We start from the raw sequence: 16,983 nt of genomic DNA, 5'->3' as shown, positions 1-16,983 counted from the left end.
CTTCGCCCAACGCTTTCTATAATTCATAAACTCTAATGCCCTGGGTCAACTTATCCATGCCTCCACCAGAGGCAACAATATCCTGGACCTAGTCATTACCAACATGAGTGACTGGTGTTCCACACCTGAAGTCAACTCTTCATTGGTCAGATCTGACTAAAAGCTAATCATCTTAGATATCCACATCCCGCTCCCACCCCCATTAAGGAAACCACTGTAAAAAATTTCTCTAAAGCCAACTTCATGCTTCTTAAGACAGAAGTGGTTAACTTCACGACACCCATGCAAATGGACAATATAAGATATGACTGCTGAATCCTACACAAATGCACTGTATAAGCACTTACACAAGTGCATGGATCGAGCTATCCCTAACAGAAACAAGACTCTGTCCTCCAAAAAAAGGAAGCCAATCTGATGGTCCCCTGCTGTAAACAAACTGTACAACAGAAGGAAGAAACTGTTGCAGAAGAGAGTAAAATCCCATGAGTGGAGGAGCTCCCTGGTCAACTTCAGTAAGAAGCTGAGATCCCTCATAAAAGCCTCCAAAGCTAGCTATAAAAACAAGATTGCCACTGATTCTAAGGACAGCCACAAAGCATTCTATAGCTATGTCAATAATCTCAATTGCAACACCCAGATCTGCTCTGAGTTACACCACAATGACACAAAAATTACAGAACTAACTGATATGGCCAACATCCTGGCTGATAGGTTCAGTACTCCCTCTCACCCCCTAAAGGGCCCATATCTATACCGGAAGACTGCAGAGCCCCTGCAATCTCAACTGCGCAGGTAAAAACTGCACTCTCCAAAGCCAAGAACACAGCTTCCATGGGACCAGACAACATCCCAGGCTGCGTTCTACACAAACTTCAGAACGAACTGGCCCCCCACCTAAGCACTATGTTCAGTCATAGCCTCACGTCAGGCTTTGTACCCACTGAATGTCACACAGCAACAGTGTACCACTCCACAAAGGGGGAGCCACCAAGGACCCCGGGAACTATTGCCCTATTAGCCTGACGAGCCTGGTCTGCAAGGCCATGGAACGTATCATCATGGAACTCATAAACAAAGACATTGGTAACCTCCAAACTCTGGACCCCACCCAGTTCGGGTTTGTGAAAGGAAGATTATGCCTCTTGAACCTGATAGACTTCTTTGAAACAGTCACCAAAGCAGTAGACATGGATAAGGCAGTTCACATGGCCTATCTTGACCTCGCCAAGGCTTTCGACACCATCCCCCATTCTGGAATTATAGATAAACTCACTAAACTTGGTATAAATCCATACGTCACAAGATGGGTTGCCAACTGGCTCACTGACAGAACCTACACTGTAAAAGTTGCAGACTCCAAATCTGACTTCAAACCAATGACAAGTGGAGTACCACAGGGTTCAGTCCTGGATCCTCTCCTGTTTGGTATCTACTTCTCCGAAGTAAGGTCTAACACAGAGGGCCTCTGGCTGATGAAGTTCGCAGATGATTGCAAATTAGGTGCCATAGCTGAGTCCCTAAATGACATGGACATTCTACAGAAGGGCCTCACTGAGACAGATGCCTGGTGTCAGAGCCATGGCCTCAAGCTCAGTGCCAAAAAGTGCATTGTCATCCCCTTTGGTAAAAACTCTGTACCCATGAACTACCACATAGGTAGCAGTCCACTTAACGCCGAAGGTGTGATAAGAGACCTTGGTACTCAGGTGGACAGTAGTCTCTCCTTTGATAATCACATTGCCACAGTAGTCAGGAAATCCTTCTACGTGGCACACCTTATCACAAAACGATTCTCATCCAGGAAAAGAGGTCATTGTTCCCCTCTACTTGGCTCTCATTAGACCCATTATTGAGTACAACGCCCCTTTCAGAATGTACCTCACAAGACATCTGCAACAGCTGTAAATGCCACAGAAGTACCTCACAAAGAGGATTATGGGTCTCAAACAGATGCCCTACGATGACAGTCTAAAAAACTCCAGCTTTACTCCGTAGCATATCGCCTATTCCGAGGTGATCTCTGGCTAACATACAAAGCTATGTCAAACCCAGAGCTGTTGGACATGCTACACCTAAAGAAATCCCAGTCCCTCCGAGATACACGCTCTAGGGACCTAAACCTTTTCACCACAATAAACAGAACATGCTGGAGGGATATATTCCTGTCCCAGAGACTTGCCATACTCTGAAACAAGCTAACTATCTATGTCAAGCAGAGTTCCTCACTAGCATCCTTCAAGAGAAATCTTGATGAGTGGATGGGAAATAGGAAATTCACCCTGGGGATCACTTCTGTGGCTCTGCTCAACAGGGGCCCAGGAAAATAACATTCTGGGGTGGCAAAAGTCAGGGAACTTGTTGGCTAGGCTTACATCGGCCCTTGGGCCAATAGCCTAGTACCTGCCTATGAATTTACAGTAGTACTTAGATATGCTACCAATACATGTAATCCTGTACAGATTACAGATGGAGGCAGTTCTGAGCACATTGTGGGTGCTTAGAAAATCACTCTTGGCTAATATCAAAGACTGAAATAATTATAATTTCATGAACTCTAATGATACCCTGACTTAGGAATGGGGTCCAATCCTGGAATGGTATTAGAAGCCCAGAGGACTTGGAGAAATTAAATCAAATGTCCCCATCTGTCTTCCGCTATCATCCTTGCTCAGACTCCCTTCCAGATCTACGTTCGAGCCTCTGGGGGCTTCTCATCATTATGATCTGCTGACCCTCACAGAAGCATTTTAGAGAGCCTGAGCTAGAATCTGCCTTTGCATTGCCCTCCTCAGAAATTTATCCACCAGTGATGTTTATGAAGAGGGCCTACAAAAACATATTACAATGACTCCCCACTGGAGACCCTCTCATGACAGACTCAGCTGATGGAGGCTTGTCTGCTTCCCCAGTTCCCTCCCCTGGATGATCCCAGGTTTGAGGAAATAATATAGGTAATGCAGGAAAAGGGGGGTGGTCAGTTAGTCCTCCCTCATCTTTGTAAAATGTTCTACAGGAGGTCTTCACTTCCCTCCCCTTGATTTCCTAGGGTATAACCCCTGCAGACAAGAGGGCAAGGCATATTTCAATGGAAACGTGACGAGAACCTAACATTGTGGCTCCCATACTGAGGAAACCAGATAATATCTTTACCCTTAAGGATTAGAACTATTGGGTCTCCTGTTAGGGTTTTTAATTACTAGGGTCATATGTTGATGTTCCAACACAGTGTTATTGACCACATGTCTGAAGATTTGGATTGTGTCTGATAAAGAGCCACAGACAAAGCTCACTAATCAGGCAGCTACTGACTGCTATTAGTAAATGCACCTTGTTTCTTGCTCATAATGTGGCAGATGGTGCAATGAGGGCAGCAGGTATCAGAGTGACCTTGTGCCATTACACCTGGTTCCCCTTTTTGACTTTTTGGAGAATTTCAAGATGTCCTTCTTGAATTCCAGTTTCATTGGTTCAGATGGCTTTGGATAGCAAATTAAGATAATTCAAGAGAAGAGCTAGGGGAAAGAACAATCCTTCAGAGGAAGGGGAAAACCCTCATGGCTCACAGTGGCTCTGTAATGCTCATTTTCTAGGACACAATAATTTGCATCAGATGTGGATCAAGAGCGGCAAGCAGCAATAAGGTTTTCAACAATCACAGAAGAACCAATTTGGTGGCAGATTTTGTGGAGGATACCAAATAAATTGTTAGAAATTCATACTCCAGCCAGGGATTTCACATCCCCGAATCAAGAGGGAACAGCAGCAAACTCAATGAGACCTTACTCAAATGCTGTACCCTGGAGACAGTTGGGGATTTTCTATCCCTCCAGCTACCAGTGTGGGAAGCCATCACATGGGATAGTTGGATATTGGATATATTATCCACAGGCTTTGTAATCCTTTTTCTTTCCTCTCCCAAGCCAAAGACCCTGCCCTTCATGATGCTCCATCCCATCAAATGGAGGTAGTCCTTCTAGAGGTGTTGTACCTGTTCCAGGAAAAGAGCCATTCAGAAGGTCGCACCAGACTAGAGAAGGTCCAGATTTTAACCCAAATTGTTTTGCATGCCCAAAAGACCAAGGCCCTCAGATTCATACTTTGCTTAAGTGGATTCATTTTTTGGCAGGGCAGTCCAGGATGTATTGCCACTGTGTGAGGACAGCTTTCATATAAAAATCCTGGAAGTGAATGTGGACCTCGTCACTTTGCAAGCATTTCAGGATTTTGTCCCCAGCAATGTAAACCTTGGCTCTAGGTGATTGCCACTGTTGAAGTGATGCCCCAATCCCATGTGTAAAGATGGGAAAAAGGAGTTGTGGATGGATGGATGAATGATTGCCATACACTGTGACACTATGACAATGGCATGATATATCAACAAGTAAAACAGAACTTATTCTGCTCTCCTTTTTGAGAGGCGGCAATATTATGAGAATAAGCAATGTCTACAGGCCACTCTCTGGTTACTGAGCATATTTCTGGACAAGCCAACTCCTTAATGGACATTCTTAGCTGGTGCTTGCTTATGCTGCATAAGCAGTCCCTCAGCTGAACAAAGTTTTTTCTCATGTCTGCCAGTGGGAGAAGCCTCACTGTGATCACTTTGTTTTCCCAGCTAACATCAAATGTAGTTACTTTTCCCTGAGTCCTGTTCTGGACAGTAGCCCAAGAACACTTTAGTCTAATGGGCTTCAGGTCTCTTTTATGCCCCCCCACACACACACACACAATTTCTGTTTTCCAAAGTTTCTTCAGAAAGCATAGCTGAAAAAAGACCCATATCATTCTCAGCACCATTTTGGCCTCAACAATTAGGGTTCCTCATTTATGTAACCTCATCTTCTGGAAGAGCTTCTCTAATTGATTCCATTCAGAACCTTGCTAACAGGGTTAGCTGAAATCCTTTTATTTCCTCTGAAGCCCAACATCAGGAAGTCACACTGAAACAAATGGATACTTACTGGTTTTGAGCCTTGGAAAAGAGAATGGATTACTTTACAGCTCCAGTGCCCTCAGATCTGGATTACCTTGCACACATTTTTTTATACAAGTCTTAGTTATGCTTATATCAAGGTCCACATGTCAACTATTTCAAATTTGCACCAAAGATTTTGAAACTCATCCTTAGTCATTTTGAAAGTCCCTCTCATGACAGACTCAGCTGATGGAGGCGAGTCTGCTTCCCCAGTTCCCTCTCCTGGATGATCCCAGGTTTGAGGAAATAATACAGGTAATGCAGGAAAAGGGGGGTGGTCAGTTAGTCCTCCCTCATCTTTGAAAAATGTTCTACAGGAAGTCTTCAGTTCCCTCCCCTCGATTTCCGAGGGTATAACCCCTGCAGACAAGAGGGCAAGGCATATTTCAATGGAAACGTGACGAGAACCTAACATTGTGGCTCCCATACTGAGGAAACCAGATAATATCTTTACCCTTAAGGATTAGAACTATTGGGTCTCCTGTTAGGCTTTTTAATTACTAGGGTCATACTAGGGAGCCACTGCCACTGTGGGGCTTGCATTTTGTGTTAGGAAAGCTGACTTTACCTCCTTTTGAGTTGGCTTCTAAGACAGAAGTAAAATATGTTTCCTTGAAAAAACTTTTTTGGTAGGCATTACATAAGGAAGGAGAACCTCAGAGTTTCTGTACTTGTGTGGCTTTATGCAAAGAAAGTTAGGTCCTGCAAAAACACTGTGTTCATGCCCAAAATATATTTGCAAATCTCAATCAGTCCATTAATCTTCCAGTGTTTTTCCTGAATAGTAAATAGAGGAGAATACTTTTTTTCACTGTTTAGATGTGCATAGATTATTGTATTTTTGTTTGGTTTGAACAAAAGATTTTAAAGAGGATTTTCAGATGCTCGTATTATGCTTCTACCAAGATGGGCTTGAAGGTCTCCAAACCAACTTTATCCAGATAGTTAGCAGAGTGTATTAAGTTTTGTTGCAAGAGATGTGATAAACAGCTGCCTTGTGAACTAAATACTCATTTTGTGAGAACTGTGGCAACTTTGCAGCTCTTCTTTGAAAAATAATTCTGTAAATGAAATTTTCTGTAGCTGTGACTTAAGCTTCTTTGAATTTCTTCTCAGGATCATGCAGTCTGGATGTGATCTTCAGGTCCAGGTCCTCCTTTGAAGCTGTAGTTATTTGGAGGATCCTTTCACGGTACCATTCAGGGGTGTTACTGGGGACTGTTGTCCTAATACTTGTGGTAGATGAACCAGTACATGTCTGATATGAACATTTGTAATAGATAATCATGGTAATGGTTCATCATCCTTAACATTCCTGCCCATTTTGCTGTAGAATAGTAGAAAGGGAGCCCTTCTTCAGAGTGCTTTAATTTTGTTATTTTGTTCTGTTTTAAATAGTTTTGCTTTTCTCTGCTTTTGAGCATCATACTCCAGATCTGGAAAGAAAGGGGCATGTTGGGCATTCTCTCATTCTGAGTCTGCAGTCTTCAGATGCTCTAGGATCAGAGCTATGAAAGACCTCTATAGATCTCACAGTTACAGAGCTATTTCTTATGAGTTCATGTCATCATACTGTTCTCCTTCAGGGAGCCTGAGGAAATGTAGATATAATGGGAAGCACTTAAATTATCCCCTAGAGTCTCCCATGCTGGATATTGTCAGTGGGAATGAGGTGATTTCTCCCTCTGTAATCAACATCTCAAAGTTTGGCCACATATTTTAAGTCAAGCAGTAGAAGGGATTTTCTCCATCCTGCACCCCTTTGTCTACAGAATGTTTTGTTAAACTTTTTTCATTAAGGAAAACTTAAGAATATACTATTTAGTCAATAACAAGGTCAGAAACTCCAGCAGGTATAATAGAATCAACACCATAATAGTAACAAATTTATAAATCAACAGGGAACTGCATACCAGAGTTTTCTGAAACAAAGTTTTCCCACGAAGACCATTTTAAACTAGCCTGGTCAGGTATAGAGAGCTCTGAATTAGGTAGTTCATTCATTAAAGCTAATAGATCTGTAAATGCTGGAGGTATAACACATTTCTAGTGCCTGATAATATATTTCTTTGCTATGATAAAGTGTAAGCTAAGTAATCTAAAAGCTGGTGATCCTATAGGAAAACAACAGTTAAATTATCAAAAATTAAGTTCCTTTCATTGAATGTTGCAATACCTGGCCACAGCCTATCACAAATAATCTGCAACATCCACCTAAAGTTGTTAAGTAAAGGACATCTCCAGAAAACATGAATCCAATTCCCAGTGTCTCCTGAAAACAATGCCAGTATGAAGGAAACACACCAGGAAACATCCTGGATAACCTGGAAGGTGTATAAGAATATTTGAGCTAACACTGCCAGCCAAAAAAGCTAAATTTCTGTGAGCAGGTAGTATTTATGTGGCTCAGTAAGATATTGCTCCAACTGATGTCAGTAAGTTCCATACCAAGTTCAGTCTCCCACAGAACGCTATACTTGTTGGTTATGCTGGTCTTTAGAGGAAATAATTATTGGGTAAGTTAGACTGATTACTCTTCCTTTGTTTGCTGCTCCATTCCTGGTGTTAATTAACCAAGTTATCCAAGGCAATCAATTATCTTTACCAGTAGAAAAAAAGTATATTATTCCTTAGCGTGTTAATCAATTTGTTACATGTATCAAAATGTTCCTGGTTGGGAGTTAAATTGCATACTGAATTGTTCCCAAAAAATTAAACAAGGACAGAACCTATAACTTTGTAGTTGTTAGGTTTGTCCATACTCCCCCAAAGCGGGAGCATTTAATGGGAATGAGATCCAGAACCCAGCTCTTGCTTGCCGAATATGAAAACCTGCAGTAACAGACACTACTGTCATAGTCAGGATTTTGGAAGATCCATGAAAAACTTTTCACCTCTGGCATATAGACGTTCAGATATTCAGGGAGCTGCACTTGTAATATATGATGTAATGGCACACCAATGTGCTTGCTTATTTAGATTGATATACTCCCCAAAGTTCTTTATCCTAGAAGGTAATGCATACAATTCAGAATCTGGGAGGTTCAAGCCCCTGATGTTTCCAAAAAATAATTTGATGAGGCTTTTCACTCTCTAGACACAATGGGGGTTGCCAATGGAGCATAGGATGATTTCCTTAGTCAGAGGCTTGGAAGGACCCCAGCATGGTTTCTCTGATCCAAAAAAATAGACCATATTCTCCAACCACTTCTAGACTGGATCAGTCTTCAGTAAAGGTATGCATTGTGGATTCTGTCTTTGCTGTGGAAGCTCTTAAGAGGGTATCTGTTCTCCTGAGTGCCATGATCCACCACCCCAAACAAGGAGTTCAGGTCTCTGGATTGATACAGGAAGCATGTGCGTGAATCTTTCATGTTTACACTTACAGTGGTCAGTTATTCATAGGTGTTTACTAGGCTAATGACCACAAGAGCCTTTTTAAGCCTCGCCATGCATGCCAAATCTCTGACAAGTTCTGATACCCTTGATAAGTGTAAGCATGGGTCTGGGAGATGAACCATTTACAGGTTACTTATGTCCATTAGAGACAAAGGCACCAAACCAGGGATAGATTTCCAGTTTCCCGTCCAGTTGTCCAAGTTGCACTTGAATTAGATTAGGGAGGAACTCTGCTTCACTTGGATGGGGAGCCTGTTCCATAGATTGGGTAGTCTATGGGATATATACCTCTCTCTCCAGCAGGTGCTATTTATATCACAGGCAAGGTTTAAGTCTTTAGAACAGGTAATTCTGGTGCTATTTGTTTTGTGGATGTGCAAGAGATCCATTAGAGTGGGGTCTGACAATGCCCTGTATGCCAGGTATAGAGAAAACATGGGTCTCTTTACCGCTAGTGTCACAGTCTCTAGACATTACACTGAGCTTTGCAGTTGAAATCTTCACAAATTCTGACTTTCATAGTATGTGATGTAGACCATGCCAATTGCAGAGTCAGTTTGCCTTAAGAGAGAGAACTCTATGAATGTTGTTCTGCAAAAATCTTCAATACTATCTCACTTAGGATTCAGAGCCCTAGAACTGATGGCAGCCACCATTTTCGTAGCTTGCCATACTAGATTCCACATGAGAGTTTTTCAGTGGTCTCTTGAAATGCCATAGTGTCTGATCTTGAGCAGTCTGACTTCCCAAATCAGGATTTCCAGCTCTTACAAGGTCTATATCCTTTGCTGTATGTCCCCACCCTTTTTCTGGGCATCTCTTTTAACATTCCTATCCATACAGTGACTGTCACAACAGACACCTCAGTTGTGGGATGAGGGGGGCATTGTCAGGAGAGGACCATCTAAGAAGAATGGTCAGGAGCTGCACATCTTACCCTTCAAGCCTCTCACACAAGGCGCTTGTGCCATTCACTTGGACAATATGGTCATGATCATGGTGTTTAAAGAAAAAAAAAACAGGAAAGAACCCCATCCTATCCCAACTGCAATGAGACCATGTAGGAATGGGCTGTATTGATAAACCACTTTCTGGTAGCAATTCATATTCTGAGTCAATCCAGTTTTCTGGCAGATGGACAGTGCCTTGTGATGCTGCATGAGTGCTCCCTAAGCTTGTTGTTGACATGGAAAATCTTCTGGTGCTGGGGAAGCCTCATTATCACATTTTTGCATCCTTGAGCAACTCAAGTTGAAACCACTTCTTTTCTGAAATATTTGTTCCGGGGAAGCAGCCCAGGGGTGCTGTAGTCCAGAACTGGCCTGGGACTACTGTATGCATTTCCTTCCTTCCCTGTAATCCATTAAGCTCATACAGAAAGACAAAACTAACAACTCCAAGGTCTTTCTCAAACTCTCTACCTGTTATAATAGTATAGCCAGATTCATTACTGCTACTCCCCTCAGAACTCACCACTGTCTCAACCTCAAACAACTAAATTGGCTAGAGCTAAACAACCACCTACTCTACCAACAATTAGTTGTCATTCATAAGACCCTTCATTTCCCTGATAATACTCCTAGCCTGGCAAAACTGATTTCTCCTTATAAAAACCTAGCCACACTTCACTCTGCCAATAAACTCCTAGTATCCTCAACTAAATCATACAATAAAGCTGGGGATGCGTTATTTTCAAATTCCATAGGTAAACACTGGAATCAACTCCCTCAAGAAATAACTAATCAAGACTCTACCTCTCTGTTCAAAAAACATATCAAAGAACATCTTAAAACTCAATGGCTATGTCCTTGTACTAATCCCGACTGAAAGTATGTCTCCTCACATCTAATTTTTCTACCCATCCCCCTTCTGAGCTCCTAACTTACACTTTCTATTGTTGAGAGTTACATCTTAAAAGTATGCCTCCTATTAGTCTAACTTCAGTATTATGTTTTTATTTTTAACTTGTTGAACTCATCTTATAAGTATTTAGATTTTATTTTGCAATTCTCTTTTTTACCTTTTATATTTTTATTCAAAATAATTTTGTTGTGATATATCATTGTTTGTTTTGCCTGTACTGGAGCTTTTCTCCCCGGGCCTCTACTGTAAACGGATATATATCCAGTTGGACTAGCCCGGTCAACAAATGTAAAATAAATAAAAAAATAAAAATAAATAACTTCCTTTTGGCTCTGGCAAATTTGGTTCCTGCTCTTATGGCTTCATCTTCTGGAGAAGCACACTGGAGACTCTTCAGATTATTGCTTAGTCTGTCTAGGAAACGTCACGTGGACTTTCACCCCTTTAGCCTAATTCCACTGATGGCCAGAGACTCTGCTTACACTCCAAGAGTTGCCCAAATTCTTACCTCTGAGAGGCCCAGCATGAGAAAACTTCTAAAGAAAAGTGCCATAGATTTATAGTATATGCAACTGCCAGGGACATAGCTCTCTGTTAACGTCTCTTCTAGTTGTTATTGATTACTTATCTCAAATCTTTGATTCGGGTCTTAGTTCTTCTGTAGTAAAACTGCATCTTTAAGCTATATCTGTTTTCCACTAAAGCTTCCACTACAATTCTGTGGCTTTTCTTAAGGCATGCAAACCATTCCTTAGAGGCATTTTCCTTCCTAGGCCACTGTTAGAGTCCAGTGCCTCCCTGTGACCTAAATATTTTGCCACACAAATTACTCTGCCTCCTTATGAACTGGCATCATGAAGACCTTCCTTTTGGTGGCAATTACATCAGCTAGACAAATATACCAGCCTCATGCTTTATGCATTGATTCTCCATATCTGACCTTCCATAAAGAAAAGATAACACTTGAAACTGACCCAGCCTTTTCACTGAAAGTGGCTGCTATAATCAGTTTAAAATCAGTCACTCTCCTGTTCTTTTTTCCAAACTTTTCCAATAAAGGTGAATATCTCTTGCACTGACATACAACAAGCAATTGGGAGTCTACTTGCACAGAAGTCAGGAGTTCAAAAGAGATAATCAGTTCTTTGTTTCATTTGCACAAAACAAATTTAGCATAGAAAGTCTCTAAACTTACTTTGATAAGGTGGTTTTCCATTTGCTTCAGATTATGTTACAAAATTCATGGCAAGCAACTTCTCCCACCATAAACTTTTTCTACTAGAGCCTTAGCTATCTGTCAGGCCTTCTTCACTAATACTGTGATTTTTGATAATTACACAGCTACAGCTTTGGTGTCTCTACATACTTCTGCATGATGCTGTAATTTTGATGTGACATCTGGGAATATTTTCTTTTTTTTCTTTGAGGTAACCATTTTGTGTGTAATTCTTTCTTAACCACCAATGAAGTTATGCTTGGGAGTCTGTCGTAGAGGTTGAAGAGGATGGTCTGGGTCATCTTAGTTATGAAAGTCATGTACTTTCCATAAGATATAGATGATCCCAATCCATTCTTTTCAACAAACCCACCCACCTTTTCCCTTTCCCGATGTAGGTTTAGGTCAGCACTGAGTTTTGGAGTTATGTACTCAGAAATCCAGAGAGCCCAGATTGTGCAATGCATTAAAGGAGGGTGGAAAGAGCTAGAACCTATATAGATCTAGTATAGAGCTGACTTGAGGCTGCTGCTAACTCTTATATGTTTGAGGAGGATAAGCTAGACTCTGATCATCTAGAGCTGTCATTATGGTAGGTACATAGCTTTCTTTTATGGTGAGTACTTAAGTTTTTATTCATATACTGTTTTCAGTGATGTTGCAGATTTTGCTGTTAGAATTTGTTTGCTTATAGTTGCTGTCTCTGTATTCGGGTGGGACTTGAGAGCTGAGGATTTTTGGGGATGGTGCACTTTCTTATCCTTGAATGATGGCTGCACTGCTGGGAGCTGAGGACCCCTTGAAGATCATCTGATATATGTGTGTATGTATGTGTATATATATATATATATATATATATATATATATATATATATATATATATATATATATAAATATATATATGTGTGTGTGTGTGTGTGTATATATATATATATATATATATATATATATATATATATATATATGTATATATATATATATATATATATATGTATATATATATATATATATATATATATATATATATATAGTATTTGTAACTTTTGTTTTTTTGCTTCCTGTAGTATATCATTTTATTAAACGTTATCATTATGATCAAAAGGCATGAAATATATATATTTTTTTCCGTTTGGATATTGTATAATGTGATGAAGTACTTGACAGATGTGTCAAGGCTGTAATTAGCACAAATAACCTAAACAGTTTTGTATTAATGATTTAAAAACAGAAAGTCTGCCAAGAAGTATACCAGCTGAAGGGAGGTATTCACAAGTATATGGAGCTATTTCCTGATGGCTTCTTTCGAGGCAAGCTGTTTGTTTTTGATGAACGCTATGCTATTGCTTCAAATGAAGATGTAATTTCAGGTATGTGCTTTTTAGATAACATTCATTCATTCAGCTATGGTAAAGGTTAGGTTTATTTCAAACTACAGCAATATATAGCTTAATAGCACATTTTAATGGTGAGTTTTGTTTGCATGTGACTGCAATTATGTTTTTTTTTTTTTGGTAGCAGCAAAAAGACAGATATACTATATAGTTATTCCTCCCACATGAAAACATACTAGCCTCACTTTCTTGATGAACTTTTATGTCATTCACAGTGCAGTCGGACAAAGTAAGATTAAAGGGTAGCTAGTGTACTCTGTAGCTTTCCAAACAGAGTTTGTACACTGTTGGAGTATGCCTTTTCTGTAAAAGATGTCACATTATATCAGGCAGGCAGTGGCTAATAATGCAAAAGGCACTATCAATAATTTTTATTGAAGGTAAGCTGTCATAAAACTTAACAATTTCCATACAGACTTTAGGTATTGGGAAGTTCAGCACTCTCTCACTGAACACTACATACTTTTCCAAATATGCATTTCCATTGCTATAGTGTTTACTGACAAGTACAGAGGAATCAAGTTTATGTTTTAATTTTTTTTCTTCCCCCACTACTGATCATCACCTGCCCCCAGTGTGTCTGTTCATCCACCATGTTTTCCAAACCTTTCTGTCCACCAAGGACATTCTCTAACCACATTTAGGGACAGTGAAGAAATTGAGGCATGCTGGGACCAGTGTCAAACTGCTTATGAGGGAGTGTTTTCCTTTTTAATGCCTCCACCTCCCTCCCAGAGCCACCTTTACTGTCCGGGGGGGGGGGGGGGGCATGCAATAGGCACTGTGACATATCCATGCTGCGTAGTGCAAGTTAGCCAGTGCCATGCACCACTTTTAGACAACTCCCACTGTATTTACAATTTCCACCAGGGATCAGCCATGACAATATGGCCAAATGTGCTCTCCTCCCTTCTCCTTCCCCTCCAAGGTGTCCAAGCAAGCCACTCAAGCCCACCCTTGTTGTTTAATGGAACTGGGATCATCTATGTCACACTCAGTGCTTCAGTCCTCTGCCTTGGAGCTGGGTTAAGAAAATTCAGTTTTAGTGAGAAACCAGTTGCAAAATCATTGATCAGAGTAGATCTCTGCAGATTACTAGTGCAGCTGTTCACACAAGAATCCTCACTAGAAAAACTTTTAAGCCCATCTTGTTTTTTTTTAATCCTTTGTATTCCCTCTGCCTGTGAACTGACAGCTGTCCTGTCTCCCAAACAGCCCATGTGTTGCTTTTTGGTCAAGAGCTGATCATAGGAGACCATCTTTCAGGCAGATATTAGTGTTTTTCTGTTAACCCAAACTCTGTGTCTCCACAACAGCCTAATGGCAATGGCGAGAATACTGTTGTTCTACCATTTGTGCATTCCAAAGCTTGCGTAGACATCAGCTACATTTTGTGGACAGTGCTTGGTGGGCCACATACATCTGTGGCCCTGTAAGCTGGTTACTGTTTCTTCTAACTCTCTATGGGAGTCCACAATGCAGAGGTTCGGGCTACCACCACCACCACCAACAACAAAGATGAGCAAGCCAATGTCTGATGCTTACTGCCACTCTCCCTGCTCAGTTATTCAAGTTTCTCGATTGACAATCAGTCCTGGGTAGCTAGGTCTTAAGTCTTTATCCCTGTCTACGATCGAGCCAGCTGCTTCAGTCTTGTTAAATGTCACTGTTCTCCATACTTCATTTCTTTCTGTTATTCTTTACATACGGCCTTCTTAGATTTTTTCTGACTTTATCATGAATAGAAATATTTATACTAAATTGTGATTTATTTTGGAAGTACCCTTGTAATAGTAAATCATAATAATTAGGATACCCACTTTCTTTTCCTTTTATATCCACCTTAATTTTTTTACAGCTGTCTGTCCCTGAAGATAAACACTGATCTCCTGCCTTAGTAGGCACCCAGACAAGTACATATTTGTGTATATGCCTATATCTATATCTGTATATATGTACATTTATTTATCTATTGTATCTATCTTATCTGTCTATCTAAAATATTCCTGTAGTCCTACACCCTCCTAGTTCCTTATTCAGGAACATTGCTGCCATGTTAACACCACCTTGTACAGGAGTGTTCTACCACAAAACACCAGCTACACAACATTTTAAGGGACAAACCTTTAGTGGCATATAGGAACAAGAGTAGTTTAAAGAAACTTTAAAAATTCCTAGAGGAACAGCAAACTAAATTGCAGTGTAGGTACACACAGATGCCCAGAATGAAGATAAATATGGGAGAAGACTAACTTACTGCTTGAACGTGTACCTAAGGCTGTTTCCCCAATGGTAAGTACAACTGCAGCATGAAAGCAGTGGACTATTTGACACGTTGTTCAGCCTGCACAATATTTTATGTAGGCCAACTAAGGACCCCCTAAAAAGGAGAATTTATCAGCACATTTATGATGTATCTAAAAAAGATATTAAGAATGCTATGTGTAAACATTTCATACAATGCACTAATTTCAGAAAATTTTCTTTTTCCATTCTTGAGAAGGTTACACCATCGGGGGTGGGGGTAACTGGACTGCTGTACTGGTGGCACGAGAGTTACACTAGCAATTATATTTGGATGCTACTAATAGGTTCATAGGTTCATACTAGGCTATCTGCCCTAGGGCATTTATAAGCCTAGCCAGAGTGTGTGTGGCTTTCACCACCCCTTAGGATGAGAATACTATACCCATTAGTTTGCTGTGCCTCTGTCCAGCAGTGACACAGAGATGATTCCCGGGGTAAACCTACAATCTCCCATCCACTCGTCAAGATTTCTCTTGAACAGAGTCAGTGAGGGGCTCTGCCTCACATGGACTGGGATTCTGTTCCATAGTGTAGGGAGTCTCTGGGTGATGAATCTGTCCCTCCAGCACGTCCTATTTATATCCGTGTTGAGGTTTAAGTCTCTTGCTCTCGTGGCTCTGGTGGATTTGGATTTTTTGAAGTGGAGCATGTCCATTAATTCCGGGTTGGACATGGCCTTGTATGTCAGGCACAGATCACCTCTGAGCAGACGGTATGCGACTGAATAGAGCTGGAGTTTCTTCAGTTGGGCAGCGTATGACATATGTTTGAGCCCCTTTATCCTTTTGGTGAGGAACGTTTGGGGTCTTTCCAACTGCTGCAGGTGTCGGGTAAGGTGCATTCCGAATGGGGCGTTGTATTCAATCATTGGTCTGATAAGTGAAGAGTACAGGGGTACAACGACCTCTCCTGATCTGGATGTGAATCCCTTCATGATCAGGTAGGCAATGTAGAAGGTCTTCCTAACCACTTTGGCAATGTGAGTGTCAAAAGAGAGGTTACTGTCAACTTGGGTCCCCAGGTCCCTGATAACTTCTTCCGTGTTTAATGGATTACCACCTATGTGGTAATTAGGGGTTACCTTGTTTTTCCCCATAATACTCATGGGCTGAATGACATGATATCAATTTCTAGTTTGTTGATGTTGAAAAATGGCAAATTGTAATGGAAACGTGCCAAAGCGATAGTGTTTTGTGTTTTAGTGTTTTTTAATGTATTTATGGTGTTTTTCTTTCACTGAATAATTTGTAGATTTAACAATTTAAATGTGTTTTCTACCTTTGGCCACTTGATGGCAATGTTGCTATAAGTATTTAATATTTTCAAAGCAGGAATGGGTTGTCTGATGAAGTTCATGTATCATTTTTGAACGAAAGCGCAAACATTAAAGTGTCCTGTTGACTTGCCTTAGGAGCTTCATTTATTCTTCTGGATTTTTTTTATGGTATTTATAGTGCTGAGTTTTGGTTCTGATTTCCTTAACAATAGATGTTAGAGGAAAGGTTACTGTAACAGTAAAACTAGCCTTCATTCACCCCTTACAGGGAATTGTACACAGTAATTTTTGAAACTCTTCTGCTTTTTTTTATTTCTGATTGTTTGTCATTGGAATGGGATAGTTTTTGATTCACATTTGGAATTTGATTGCTACAAGGTTGCATTCCCGTATATGTCTTTAGGAAGTTAACCAACACCTCTGCAGTAGCTTTTGGGCAACAAATCAGTATTGGTCCTCATAGGGTATAATGGACAGGTGCAAAAAGAATTAGCTGGAACCAAAGAGAACAAGTGGGTAAACACATGTGTGATGATTTAACGTTACACTGGCA

At 40.6% G+C, this 16,983-nt stretch overlaps 1 protein-coding gene across 1 annotated transcript in view; it reads left to right on the top strand.

The window, feature by feature from the left end:
- The window catches only part of TSTD2 (thiosulfate sulfurtransferase like domain containing 2), a 529,591-nt gene that overhangs the window by 417,884 nt on the left and 94,724 nt on the right, over positions 1-16,983 (top strand). Inside the window, exon 8 of the mRNA XM_044060999.1 lies at positions 12,685-12,823. Within this exon, the coding sequence (XP_043916934.1) occupies positions 12,685-12,823 (139 nt within the window). The remainder of the gene's footprint in view (positions 1-12,684; positions 12,824-16,983) is intronic.

Source organism: Protopterus annectens, chromosome 2.part0, assembly GCF_019279795.1.
Source record: "Protopterus annectens isolate FY-2018-M chromosome 2.part0, PAN1.0, whole genome shotgun sequence".
NCBI classification, from domain to species: domain Eukaryota; kingdom Metazoa; phylum Chordata; order Ceratodontiformes; family Protopteridae; genus Protopterus; species Protopterus annectens.
Note: the sequence above shows the minus strand (reverse complement) of the source record. Positions and strands in the feature narration are given on the sequence as shown.